Source organism: Notothenia rossii (genome assembly GCF_949606895.1).
Source record: "Notothenia rossii genome assembly, chromosome: 2".
In the NCBI taxonomy this organism is placed as follows: Eukaryota; Metazoa; Chordata; class Actinopteri; order Perciformes; family Nototheniidae; genus Notothenia; species Notothenia rossii.
The window spans coordinates 95,340,962-95,355,526 of NC_136904.1; the positions used below are offsets into that span (position 1 = coordinate 95,340,962).

The 14,565-nt window shown below is 43.9% G+C and overlaps 1 protein-coding gene across 1 annotated transcript in view; it reads right to left on the bottom strand.

Moving 5' to 3' along the window:
• The window catches only part of LOC307029783 (uncharacterized protein), a 55,548-nt gene that overhangs the window by 2,494 nt on the left and 38,489 nt on the right, over nt 1–14,565 (bottom strand). Inside the window, exons 21-27 of the mRNA XM_079665866.1 lie at nt 12,783–14,450; nt 11,955–12,536; nt 10,274–11,056; nt 9,079–9,384; nt 545–910; nt 374–460; nt 1–153 (exon numbers count right to left, since the gene is read on the bottom strand). Of these exons, the coding sequence (XP_079521992.1) occupies nt 1–153; nt 374–460; nt 545–910; nt 9,079–9,384; nt 10,274–11,056; nt 11,955–12,536; nt 12,783–14,450 (3,945 nt within the window). The remainder of the gene's footprint in view (nt 154–373; nt 461–544; nt 911–9,078; nt 9,385–10,273; nt 11,057–11,954; nt 12,537–12,782; nt 14,451–14,565) is intronic.

Consider the following 14,565-nt stretch of genomic DNA (forward strand, 5'->3'; position numbering starts at 1 on the left):
CTCCTCTGAGTCAGAGCCCGCCCCTCTGCTGTGTTCCCATTGGTGGGCTCTCTCCCTGTAGCCAATCATAGCTGCCTCTGTTCTCTCCAGAGCCAGACGGACACGATCTCTGTCTCTCCTCAGCTCCTCTGAGCTCTGAGTGAGAGAGAACAGCTGCAGGACACACTGGCATTATTACAACATGCATATGATTCAAAACAACTTCATCAATTCACTTCATGGAGAGTCAGGAAATAAGAACACTAAACAAGATGCATTACGACTTAGAGAAATGTTTAAATGAACATTATTTATAGAAATATTTTTAAATCAATAATTAAAAAGCACCAAAATGATGATTAAGAGAATAAATGATTTACAAACGATGTTCTACCTGAGCTTCTCTCTCCCTCAGCAGCCTCCTGGTCTCCTCCTTCTCCCCCTTCTCCTGCTCCTCCTTCTCCCCCTTCTCCTGCTTCTCCTTCAGGAGTTAGAAACAGATCATGTGATCACTTCAGTTTTCATGAAGAGTTTAGAAGAATATACTTTCTAGAAGCCCCCTCACCTCTCCTCCTCTCTCCTCCTCCCCCCTGCTCCTCCTCCTTTCATCGGCCTCCTCCTTCTCCCGTTGTTTCTCCTCCATCATCTCCCTTCTCCTCGTCTCAAGGTCTTTGACTCTCAGCTCCTCCTTGAGACGTTTCACCTCCTCCTGGTTCTCCTCCATGAGACGTTGCACCTCCTCCTGGCTCTTTATCGTGAGACGCTGCACCTCCTCCTGGTTCTCCTCCTTGAGACGCTGCACCTCCTCCTGGTTCTCCTCCTTGAGACGCTGCACCTCCTCCTGTTTCTCCTCGCTGAGACGCTGCAGCAGGAGCTTCATCTGGTTCACCTCCTTTAGAGCTCCGTCCCTCCTGCTGCTCACACCTGAGACCTGAAGCACAGAGAGGGCATTACTATTAGAACTACAAACAGCTGATTCAGAGAACTACAAACAGCTGATTCAGAGAACTACAAACAGCTGATTCAGAGAACTACAAACTGCTGATTCAGAGAACTACAAACTGCTGATTCAGAGAACTACAAACAGCTGATTCAGAGAACTACAAACAACTGATTCAGAGAACTACAAACTGCTGATTCAGAGAACTACAAACTGCTGATTCAGAGAACTACAAACAGCTGATTCAGAGAACTACAAACAACTGATTCAGAGAACTACAAACAGCTGATTCAGAGAACTACAAACAGCTGATTCAGAGAACTACAAACTGCTGATTCAGAGAACTACAAACAACTGATTCAGAGAACTACAAACAGCTGATTCAGAGAACTACAAACAGCTGATTCAGAGAACAACAAACGGCTGATTCAGAGAACTACAAACAGCTGATTCAGAGAACTACAAACTGCTGATTCAGAGAACTACAAACAACTGTTACAGAGAACTACAAACACCTGATTCAGAGAACTACAAACAGCTGATTCAGAGAACTACAAACAGCTGATTCAGAGAACTACAAACAACAGATTCAGAGAACTACAAACTGCTGATTCAGAGAACTACAAACAACATATTCAGAGAACTACAAACTGCTGATTCATAGAACTACAAACAGCTGATTCAGAGAACTACAAACAGCTGTTACATAGAACTACAAACAGCTGTTTCAGAGAACTACAAACAGCTGATTCAGAGAACTACAAACTGCTGTTACAGAGAACTACAAACAACTGATTCAGAGAACTACAAACAGCTGATTCAGAGAACTACAAACAGCTGATTCAGAGAACTACAAACAGCTGTTACAGAGAACTACAAACTGCTGATTCAGAGAACTACAAACAGCTGATTCAGAGAACTACAAACAGCTGATTCAGAGAACTACAAACGGCTGATTCAGAGAACTACAAACTGCTGATTCAGAGAACTACAAACAACTGTTACAGAGAACTACAAACGGCTGATTCAGAGAACTACAAACAGCTGTTTCAGATAACTACAAACTGCTGATTCAGAGAACTACAAACAACTGTTACAGAGAACTACAAACAACTGATTCAGAGAACTACAAACAGCTGATTCAGAGAACTACAAACAGCTGATTCAGAGAACTACAAACAGCTGATTCAGAGAACTACAAACAACTGATTCAGAGAACTACAAACAGCTGATTCAGAGAACTACAAACAACTGATTCAGAGAACTACAAACAGCTGATTCAGAGAACTACAAACAGCTGTTACATAGAACTACAAACTGCTGTTTCAGAGAACTACAAACAGCTGATTCAGAGAACTACAAACTGCTGTTACAGAAAACTACAAACAACTGATTCAGAGAACTACAAACAGCTGATTCAGAGAACTACAAACAGCTGATTCAGAGAACTACAAACTGCTTATTCAGATAACTACAAACAGCTGATTCAGAGAACTACAAACAGCTGTTACAGAGAACTACAAACTGCTGATTCAGAGAACTACAAACTGCTGATTCAGAGAACTACAAACAGCTGATTCAGAGAACTACAAACAGCTGATTCAGAGAACTACAATAAGCTGATTCAGAGAACTACAAACAGCTGATTCATCTTTCCATCTTCTCCCGCTTCTCGTGGTTGGGTCTCGGGGGTAGCAGTTCCAGCAGCGAGCCCCAAATGTTATTTTCCCTGGTCACATCAACCAGCTCTGACTGGGGGATCCCAAGGTGCTCCCAGGCCAGGAAGACATATAATCCTTCCACCAGAGAACTACAAACAACTGATTCAGAGAACTACAAACAGCTGATTCAGAGAACTACAAACAGCTGTTACAGAGAACTACAAACAGCTGATTCAGAGAACTACAAACAACTGATTCAGAGAACTACAAACAGCTGATTCAGAGAACTACAAACAGCTGTTACAGAGAACTACAAACAGCTGATTCAGAGAACTACAAACAGCTGATTCAGAGAACTACAAACAGCTGATTCAGAGAACTACAAACAGCTGTTACATAGAACTACAAACTGCTGTTACAGAGAACTACAAACAGCTGTTTCAGAGAACTACAAACTGCTGTTACATAGAACTACAAACAGCTGTTACATAGAACTACAAACTGCTGTTACAGAGAACTACAGACTGCTGTTACAGAGAACTACAAACAGCTGTTACATAGAACTACAAACAGCTGTTTCAGAGAACTACAAACTGCTGTGACATAGAACTACAAACAGCTGTTACATAGAACTACAAACAGCTGTTTCAGAGAACTACAGACTGCTGTTACAGAGAACTACAAACAGCTGTTACATAGAGCTACAAACAGCTGTTACAGAGAACTACAAACAGCTGATTCAGAGAACTACAAACGGCTGATTCAGAGAACTACAAACAGCTGTTTCAGATAACTACAAACTGCTGATTCAGAGAACTACAAACTGCTGATTCAGAGAACTACAAACAGCTGATTCAGAGAACTACAAACAACTGATTCAGAGAACTACAAACAGCTGATTCAGAGAACTACAAACAGCTGATTCAGAGAACTACAAACAACTGATTCAGAGAACTACAAACAGCTGATTCAGAGAACTACAAACAACTGATTCAGAGAACTACAAACAGCTGATTCAGAGAACTACAAACTGCTGATTCAGAGAACTACAAACAGCTGATTCAGAGAACTACAAACTGCTGATTCAGAGAACTACAAACAACTGTTACAGAGAACTACAAACACCTGATTCAGAGAACTACAAACAGCTGATTCAGAGAACTACAAACAGCTGATTCAGAGAACTACAAACAACAGATTCAGAGAACTACAAACTGCTGATTCAGAGAACTACAAACAACAGATTCAGAGAACTACAAACTGCTGATTCAGAGAACTACAAACAGCTGATTCAGAGAACTACAAACAGCTGTTACATAGAACTACAAACAGCTGTTTCAGAGAACTACAAACAGCTGATTCAGAGAACTACAAACTGCTGTTACAGAGAACTACAAACAACTGATTCAGAGAACTACAAACAGCTGATTCAGAGAACTACAAACAGCTGATTCAGAGAACTACAAACAGCTGTTACAGAGAACTACAAACTGCTGATTCAGAGAACTACAAACAGCTGATTCAGAGAACTACAAACAGTTGATTCAGAGAACTACAAACGGCTGATTCAGAGAACTACAAACTGCTGATTCAGAGAACTACAAACAGCTGATTCAGAGAACTACAAACAGCTGATTCAGAGAACTACAAACAGCTGATTCAGAGAACTACAAACAACTGATTCAGAGAACTACAAACAGCTGATTCAGAGAACTACAAACAACTGATTCAGAGAACTACAAACAGCTGATTCAGAGAACTACAAACAGCTGATTCAGAGAACTACAAACAGCTGTTACATAGAACTACAAACTGCTGTTTCAGAGAACTACAAACAGCTGATTCAGAGAACTACAAACTGCTGTTACAGAAAACTACAAACAACTGATTCAGAGAACTACAAACAGCTGATTCAGAGAACTACAAACAGCTGATTCAGAGAACTACAAACTGCTTATTCAGATAACTACAAACAGCTGATTCAGAGAACTACAAACAGCTGTTACAGAGAACTACAAACTGCTGATTCAGAGAACTACAAACTGCTGATTCAGAGAACTACAAACAGCTGATTCAGAGAACTACAAACAGCTGATTCAGAGAACTACAATAAGCTGATTCAGAGAACTACAAACAGCTGATTCATCTTTCCATCTTCTCCCGCTTCTCGTGGTTGGGTCTCGGGGGTAGCAGTTCCAGCAGCGAGCCCCAAATGTTATTTTCCCTGGTCACATCAACCAGCTCTGACTGGGGGATCCCAAGGTGCTCCCAGGCCAGGAAGACATATAATCCCTCCACCAGAGAACTACAAACAGCTGTTACATAAAACTACAAACAGCTGTTACATAGAACTACAAACAGCTGTTTCACAGAACTACAGACTGATGTTACAGAGAACTACAAACAGCTGTTTCAGAGAACTACAAACTGCTGTTACAGAGAACTACAAACATCTGTTACATAGAACTACAAACAGCTGTTTCAGTGAACTACAAACAGCTGTTTCAGAGAACTACAAACTGCTGCTACAGAGAACTACAAACTGCTGTTACAGAGAACTACAAATAGCTGATTCAGAGAACTACAAACAGCTGATTCAGAGAACTACAAACAACTGATTTAGAGAACTACAAACTGGTTTTTCATGAAACTACAAACTGCTTATTCAGAGAACTACAAACAGCTGTTACAGAGAACAACAAACTGCTGTTACAGAGAACTACAAACAGCTGTTTCAGAGAACTACAAACTGCTGTTACAGAGAACTACAAACTGCTGTTACAGAGAACTACAAACAGCTGATTCAGAGAACTACAAACTGCTGTTACAGAGAACTACAAACAGCTGATTCAGAGAACTACAAACAACTGATTCAGAGAACTACAAACAGCTGATTCAGATAACTAAAAACAGCTGATTCAGAGAACTACAAACAACTGATTCAGAGAACTACAAACAGCTGATTCAGAGAACTACAAACAGCTGTTACAGAGAACTACAAACAGCTGATTCAGAGAACTACAAACAACTGATTCAGAGAACTACAAACAGCTGATTCAGAGAACTACAAACAGCTGTTACAGAGAACTACAAACAGCTGATTCAGAGAACTACAAACAGCTGATTCAGAGAACTACAAACAGCTGATTCAGAGAACTACAAACAGCTGTTACATAGAACTACAAACTGCTGTTACAGAGAACTACAAACAGCTGTTTCAGAGAACTACAAACTGCTGTTACATAGAACTACAAACAGCTGTTACATAGAACTACAAACTGCTGTTACAGAGAACTACAGACTGCTGTTACAGAGAACTACAAACAGCTGTTACATAGAACTACAAACAGCTGTTTCAGAGAACTACAAACTGCTGTGACATAGAACTACAAACAGCTGTTACATAGAACTACAAACAGCTGTTTCAGAGAACTACAGACTGCTGTTACAGAGAACTACAAACAGCTGTTACATAGAGCTACAAACAGCTGTTACAGAGAACTACAAACAGCTGATTCAGAGAACTACAAACGGCTGATTCAGAGAACTACAAACAGCTGTTTCAGATAACTACAAACTGCTGATTCAGAGAACTACAAACTGCTGATTCAGAGAACTACAAACAGCTGATTCAGAGAACTACAAACAACTTATTCAGAGAACTACAAACAGCTGATTCAGAGAACTACAAACAGCTGATTCAGAGAACTACAAACAACTGATTCAGAGAACTACAAACAGCTGATTCAGAGAACTACAAACAACTGATTCAGAGAACTACAAACAGCTGATTCAGAGAACTACAAACTGCTGATTCAGAGAACTACAAACAGCTGATTCAGAGAACTACAAACTGCTGATTCAGAGAACTACAAACAACTGTTACAGAGAACTACAAACACCTGATTCAGAGAACTACAAACAGCTGATTCAGAGAACTACAAACAGCTGATTCAGAGAACTACAAACAACAGATTCAGAGAACTACAAACTGCTGATTCAGAGAACTACAAACAACAGATTCAGAGAACTACAAACTGCTGATTCAGAGAACTACAAACAGCTGATTCAGAGAACTACAAACAGCTGTTACATAGAACTACAAACAGCTGTTTCAGAGAACTACAAACAGCTGATTCAGAGAACTACAAACTGCTGTTACAGAGAACTACAAACAACTGATTCAGAGAACTACAAACAGCTGATTCAGAGAACTACAAACAGCTGATTCAGAGAACTACAAACAGCTGTTACAGAGAACTACAAACTGCTGATTCAGAGAACTACAAACAGCTGATTCAGAGAACTACAAACAGTTGATTCAGAGAACTACAAACGGCTGATTCAGAGAACTACAAACTGCTGATTCAGAGAACTACAAACAACTGTTACAGAGAACTACAAACAGCTGATTCAGAGAACTACAAACGGCTGATTCAGAGAACTACAAACAGCTGTTTCAGATAACTACAAACTGCTGATTCAGAGAACTACAAACAACTGTTACAGAGAACTACAAACAACTGATTCAGAGAACTACAAACAGCTGATTCAGAGAACTACAAACAGCTGATTCAGAGAACTACAAACAGCTGATTCAGAGAACTACAAACAACTGATTCAGAGAACTACAAACAGCTGATTCAGAGAACTACAAACAACTGATTCAGAGAACTACAAACAGCTGATTCAGAGAACTACAAACAGCTGATTCAGAGAACTACAAACAGCTGTTACATAGAACTACAAACTGCTGTTTCAGAGAACTACAAACAGCTGATTCAGAGAACTACAAACTGCTGTTACAGAGAACTACAAACAACTGATTCAGAGAACTACAAACAGCTGATTCAGAGAACTACAAACAGCTGATTCAGAGAACTACAAACTGCTTATTCAGATAACTACAAACAGCTGATTCAGAGAACTACAAACAGCTGTTACAGAGAACTACAAACTGCTGATTCAGAGAACTACAAACTGCTGATTCAGAGAACTACAAACAGCTGATTCAGAGAACTACAAACAGCTGATTCAGAGAACTACAATAAGCTGATTCAGAGAACTACAAACAGCTGATTCATCTTTCCATCTTCTCCCGCTTCTCGTGGTCGGGTCTCGGGGGTAGCAGTTCCAGCAGCGAGCCCCAAATGTTATTTTCCCTGGTCACATCAACCAGCTCTGACTGGGGGATCCCAAGGTGCTCCCAGGCCAGGAAGACATATAATCCTTCCACCAGAGAACTACAAACAGCTGTTACATAAAACTACAAACAGCTGTTACATAGAACTACAAACAGCTGTTTCACAGAACTACAGACTGATGTTACAGAGAACTACAAACAGCTGTTTCAGAGAACTACAAACTGCTGTTACAGAGAACTACAAACATCTGTTACATAGAACTACAAACAGCTGTTTCAGTGAACTACAAACAGCTGTTTCAGAGAACTACAAACTGCTGCTACAGAGAACTACAAACTGCTGTTACAGAGAACTACAAATAGCTGATTCAGAGAACTACAAACAGCTGATTCAGAGAACTACAAACAACTGATTTAGAGAACTACAAACTGGTTTTTCATGAAACTACAAACTGCTTATTCAGAGAACTACAAACAGCTGTTACAGAGAACAACAAACTGCTGTTACAGAGAACTACAAACAGCTGTTTCAGAGAACTACAAACTGCTGTTACAGAGAACTACAAACTGCTGTTACAGAGAACTACAAACAGCTGATTCAGAGAACTACAAACTGCTGTTACAGAGAACTACAAACAGCTGATTCAGAGAACTACAAACAACTGATTCAGAGAACTACAAACAGCTGATTCAGATAACTAAAAACAGCTGATTCAGAGAACTACAAACAACTGATTCAGAGAACTACAAACAGCTGATTCAGAGAACTACAAACAGCTGTTACAGAGAACTACAAACAGCTGATTCAGAGAACTACAAACAACTGATTCAGAGAACTACAAACAGCTGATTCAGAGAACTACAAACAGCTGTTACAGAGAACTACAAACAGCTGATTCAGAGAACTACAAACAGCTGATTCAGAGAACTACAAACAGCTGATTCAGAGAACTACAAACAGCTGTTACATAGAACTACAAACTGCTGTTACAGAGAACTACAAACAGCTGTTTCAGAGAACTACAAACTGCTGTTACATAGAACTACAAACAGCTGTTACATAGAACTACAAACTGCTGTTACAGAGAACTACAGACTGCTGTTACAGAGAACTACAAACAGCTGTTACATAGAACTACAAACAGCTGTTTCAGAGAACTACAAACTGCTGTTACATAGAACTACAAACAGCTGTTACATAGAACTACAAACAGCTGTTTCAGAGAACTACAGACTGCTGTTACAGAGAACTACAAACAGCTGTTACATAGAGCTACAAACAGCTGTTACATAGAACTACAAACAGCTGATTCAGAGAACTACAAACAGCTGATTCAGAGAACTACAAACTGCACCTCCTCCTGTTTCTCCTGCAGGTTCTTCTCCTTGAGACGTTGCACCTCCTCATGGTTCTCCTCCTTGAGACTCTGCACCTCTTCCTGGTTGTTCATCATGAGACGCTGCACCTCCTCCTGGTTCTTCTCCTTGAGACGCTGCACCTCCTCCTTGTTCTCCTCCTTGAGACGCTGCACCTCCTTCTGGTTCTCCTCCTTGAGACGCTGCACCTCCTCCTGTTTCTCCTCGCTGAGACGCTGCAGCAGGAGCTTCATCTGGTTCACCTCCTTTAGAGCTTCATCCCTCCTGCTGCTCACACCTGAGACCTGAAGCACAGAGAGGGCATTACTATTAGAACTACAAACAGCTGATTCAGAGAACTACAAACAGCTGATTCAGAGAACTACAAACAGCTGTTACAGAGAACTACAAACAGCTGTTACAGAGAACTACAAACAGCTGTTACAGAGAACTACAAACAGCTGATTCAGAGAACTACAAACAGCTGTTACAGAGAACTACAAACAGCTGATTCAGAGAACTACAAACTGCTGTTACAGAGAACTACAAACAGCTGATTCAGAGAACTACAAACAACTGATTCAGAGAACTACAAACAGCTGATTCGGAGAACTACAAACTGCTGTTACAGAGAACTACAAACAGCTGATTCAGAGAACTACAAACAACTGATTCAGAGAACTACAAACAGCTGATTCAGAGAACTACAAACAGCTGATTCATCTATCCATCTTCTCCCGCTTCTCGTGGTTGGGTCTTGGGGGTAGCAGTTCCAGCAGAGAGCCCCAAATGTTATTTTCCCTGGTCACATCAACCAGCTCTGACTGGGGGATCTCAAGGTGCTCCCAGGCCAGGAAGAGATATAATCCCTCCACCAGAGAACTACAAACAGCTGTTACATAGAACTACAAACAGCTGATTCAGAGAACTACAAACTGCTGTTACATAGAACTACAAACAGCTGTTACATAGAACTACAAACTGCTGTTACAGAGAACTACAAACAGCTGTTACATAGAACTACAAACAGCTGTTTCAGAGAACTAAAAACAGCTGTTTCAGAGAACTACAGACTGCTGTTACAGAGAACTACAAACAGCTGTTACATAGAACTGCAAACAGCTGTTACATAGAACTACAAACAGCTGATTCAGAGAACTACAAACAGCTGATTCAGAGAACTACAAACTGCACCTCCTCCTGTTTCTCCTGAAGGTTCTTCTCCTTGAGACGTTGAACCTCCTCATGGTTCTCCTCCTTGAGACGTTGCACCTCCTCATGGTTCTTCTCCTTGAGACTCTGCACCTCCTCATGGTTCTTCTCCTTGAGACTCTGCACCTCCTGTTTTTTCTCCTCCTTGAGACGTTGGACCTTCTCATGGTTCTTCTCCTTGAGAGTCTGCACCTCCTCATGGTTCTCCTCCTTGAGACGTTGCACCTCCTCATGGTTCTCCTCCTTGAGATGCTGCACCTCCTCCTGGTTGTTCATCATGAGACGCTGCACCTCCTCCTGTTTCTCCTGCAGGTTCTTCTCCATGAGACGCTGCACCTCCTCCTGTTTCTCCTGCAGGTTCTTCTCCATGAGACGCTGCACCTCCTCCTGTTTCTCCTGCAGGTTATTCTCTATGAGACGTTGCACCTCCTCCTGGTTCTCCTCCTTGAGACGCTGCACCTCCTCCAGGTTCTCCTCCTTGAGACGCTGCACCTCCTCCAGTTTCTCCTGCAGGTTCTTCTCCATGAGACGTTGCACCTCCTCCTGGTTCTCCTCCTTGAGACGCTGCACCTCCTCCTGGTTCTCCTCCTTGAGACGCTGCACCTCCTCCTGGCTCTCCTCCTTGAGACGCTGCACCTCCTCCTGTTTCTCCTCGCTGAGACGCTGCACCTCCTCCTGTTTCTCCTCGCTGAGACGCTGCAGCAGGAGCTTCATCTGGTTCACCTCCTTTAGAGCTCCGTCCCTCCTGCTGCTCACACCTGAGACCTGAAGCACAGAGGGCATTACTATTAGAACTACAAACAGCTGATTCAGAGAACTACAAACAGCTGTTACAGAGAACTACAAACAGATGTTACAGAGAACTACAAACAGCTGATTCAGAGAACTATAAACAGCTGTTACATAGAACTACAAACTGCTGTTACAGAGAACTACAAACAGCTGTTACAGAGAACTACAAACAGCTGATTCAGAGAACTACAAACAGCTGATTCAGAGAACTACAAACAGCTGTTTCAGAGAACTAGAAACAGCTGATTCAGAGAACTACAAACAGCTGATTCAGAGAACTACAAACAGCTGATTCAGAGAACTAGAAACTGCTGATTCAGAGAACTACAAACAGCTGACTCAGAGAACTACAAACAGCTAATTCAGAGAACTAGAAACTGCTGATTCAGAGAACTACAAACAGCTGTTACAGAGAACTACAAACAGCTGTTTCAGATAACTACAAACTGCTGTTACAGAGAACTACAAACAGCTGATTCAGAGAACTAAAAACAGCTGATTCAGAGAACTAGAAACTGCTGATTCAGAGAACTACAAACAGCTGATTCAGAGAACTAGAAACTGCTGATTCAGAGAACTACAAACAGCTGTTACAGAGAACTACAAACTGCTGTTACATAGAACTACAAACTGCTGTTTCATAGAACTACAAACTGCTTTTTCATGGAACTACAAACAGCTGATTCAGAGAACTACAAACTGCTGTTACAGAGAAGAACTACAAACAGCTGATTCAGAGAACTACAAACAGCTGATTCAGAGAACTACAAACAGCTGATTCAGAGAACTACAAACTGCTGTTACAGAGAAGAACTACAAACAGCTGATTCAGAGAACTACAAACAGCTGATTCAATGTCATGTGAACATACCTGAGTTTGGATCTCCTCCCTCTTCCTCTGCTCCTTCTGCACCTCCTCTCTGAGAGACTTCAGGTCCTCCTCCCTCCTCTTCAGCTCTTCCAACAACCCTCCCTTCTCCTCCCTCACCCTCCTCAGCACCTCCTCGTCTCCCTTCCTCTCCTCCTCCCTCCTCTTCAGCTCTTCCAACAACCCTCCCTTCTCCTCCCTCACCCTCCTCAGCACCTCCTCGTCTCCCTTCCTCTCCTCCTCCCTCCTCTTCAGCTCTTCCAACAACCCTCCCTTCTCCTCCCTCACCCTCCTCAGCACCTCCTCGTCTCCCTTCCTCTCCTCCTCCCTTCTCTTCAGCTCTTCCAACAACCCTCCCTTCTCCTCCCTCACCCTCCTCAGCACCTCCTCATCTCCCTTCCTCTCCTCCTCCCTCCTCTTCAGCTCTTCCAACAACCCTCCCTTCTCCTCCCTCACCCTCCTCAGCACCTCCTCGTCTCCCTTCCTCTCCTCCTCCCTTCTCTTCAGCTCTTCCAACAACCCTCCCTTCTCCTCCCTCACCCTCCTCAGCACCTCCTCGTCTCCCTTCCCCTCCTCCTCCCACTCCTTCAGTTTATTTTCCACCCTCTTCAGCTCCTCTCTTTGCACCTGCACCTCCTCTTCCAGTCTTTTTCTCTCCTCCTCCACCTCCTTCACTCTCTCCTGCAGCTTCCTCCTCCTCTCCTCCTCCCTCTCCACCTCCCCCTTCCAGTCCTGCACCTCCTCCTCCAGCCTCTCCCTCACCTCCTCCCCCTCTCTGGCTCTCCTCCTCTCTCCCTCCCTCTCCTCTCGCGCCTCCTGCCGCTCCTTTACGTGAGAGGAGATCCTGACCTCCTTCTCTTCCCCCTCCCTCCTCTCTCCCTCCAGGTTCTCCCTCGTCTCCCTCAGCACCTCCTCCAGCAGTTCCTCCTTCACCTCCTTCTGCTTAAGTTGCTCATTGACCTCCTCCCTCTCTCTCTCCATCACCTCCTTTCTCTCCTGAGCCTCCCTCAGCCTCCCCCTCAGCTGCTGCACCTCCTCCTCTCTCTCCCTTACAGCACTCATCTGTCTCTCCAGGCTGCTCTCCCTCCTCTGCACCTCCTCCCTCACCTCCTGCACCTCCTCCTCTGCCACATTCAGCCTCACCCTCAGCAGCTGCACCTCCCTTTCTCTCTCCCCCACCTCCTCCATCAGCCTCTGCACCTCCTTCTCTAGTCTCTCCATCCGGTCACACAGCACCTCCTTGTCCTCCTTCAGTTTGAGGGCATGTTTTCTGACTCTCTGCACCTCCCCCTCCCTCTCCTTTTCTAATCTCTGCACCTTCTCCTCTTCCCCTCGTAGCGCCTCCTTTAGTCTTTTAATGACCTCCTCCTTTTCTAATCCCTTCACCTCCTTCTCTCTCTGCACCTCCCTTTGTCTCTCCCCAACCTCCTCCATCAGCCTGTGCACCTCCTCCTCCCTGACCTCCCTCTCTTTCTCTAGTCTCTCTATCCGGTCACAAAGCGCCTCTTTCTCCTCTTCCTCCTCTCTCCTCACCTCCTTCAGTTCGGAGGCCTCTGTTCTGACTCTGTTCATCTCCTCCTCGAATGTCTTCACCTCCTCCTCTCTCCTCCTGACCTCCTTTATCTCCACCTCCTTTAGTCTGTTCACCTCCTCCTCCTTCTCCTTTTCTAATCTCTGCACCTCCTCTCTCAGTTTCTCCTTCAGCTTGGAGGCTTCTCTTCTGAGTCCTTTAATCACCTCCTCCTTTAGTCTGTGCACCTCCTCCTCCTCCTCCTTCTCTCGCTCCAGTCTCTCTATCCTGTCACACAACGCCTCCTTCTCCTCCTCTTCCTCCTTCAGTTTCTCCTTTAGTAGTCTGTTCACCTCCTCCTTCTCCTTTTTTAGTCTCTTTATCCGGTCACACAGCGCCTCCTTCTCTCTCTCTAGTCTCTCCATCCGGTCACACAGCGTCTCCTTCTCCTCCTCTTCCTCCCTCAGTTTCTCCTTTAGTAGTCTGTGCACCTCCTCCTCCTCCTCCTTCTCTCTCTCCAGTCTCTCTATCCTGTCACACAGCGCCTCCTTCTCCTCCTCTTCCTCCTTCAGTTTCTCCTTTAGTAGTCTGTTCACCTCCTCCTTCTCCTTTTCTAGTCTCTCTATCCGGTCACACAGCGCCTCCTTCTCTCTCTCTAGTCTCTCTATCCGGTCACACAGCGCCTCCTTCTCCTCCTCTTCCTCCTTCAGTTTCTCCTTTAGTAGTCTGTGCACCTCCTCCTCCTCCTCCTTCTCTCTCTCTAGTCTCTCCATCCGGTCACACAGCGCCTCCTTCTCCTCCTCTTCCTCCTTCAGTTTGTCCTTTAGTAGTCTGTGCACCTCCTCCTCCTCCTCCTTCTCTCTCTCTAGTCTCTCTATCCGGTCACACAGTGCCTCCTTCTCCTCCTCTTCCTCCTTCAGTTTCTCCTTTAGTAGTCTGTTCACCTCCTCCTCTCTCCTCCTAACCTCCTCCTTCTCCTTTTCTAATCTCTCTATCCGGTCACAGAGGGCCTGCACCTCCTCCTCGGCTCTCCTCCTCTTCACCTCCTCTTCGTCTCTCCTCTCCTCCTCCTCCTCTCTCCTCTTCTCCTTCAGTTTGGAGGTT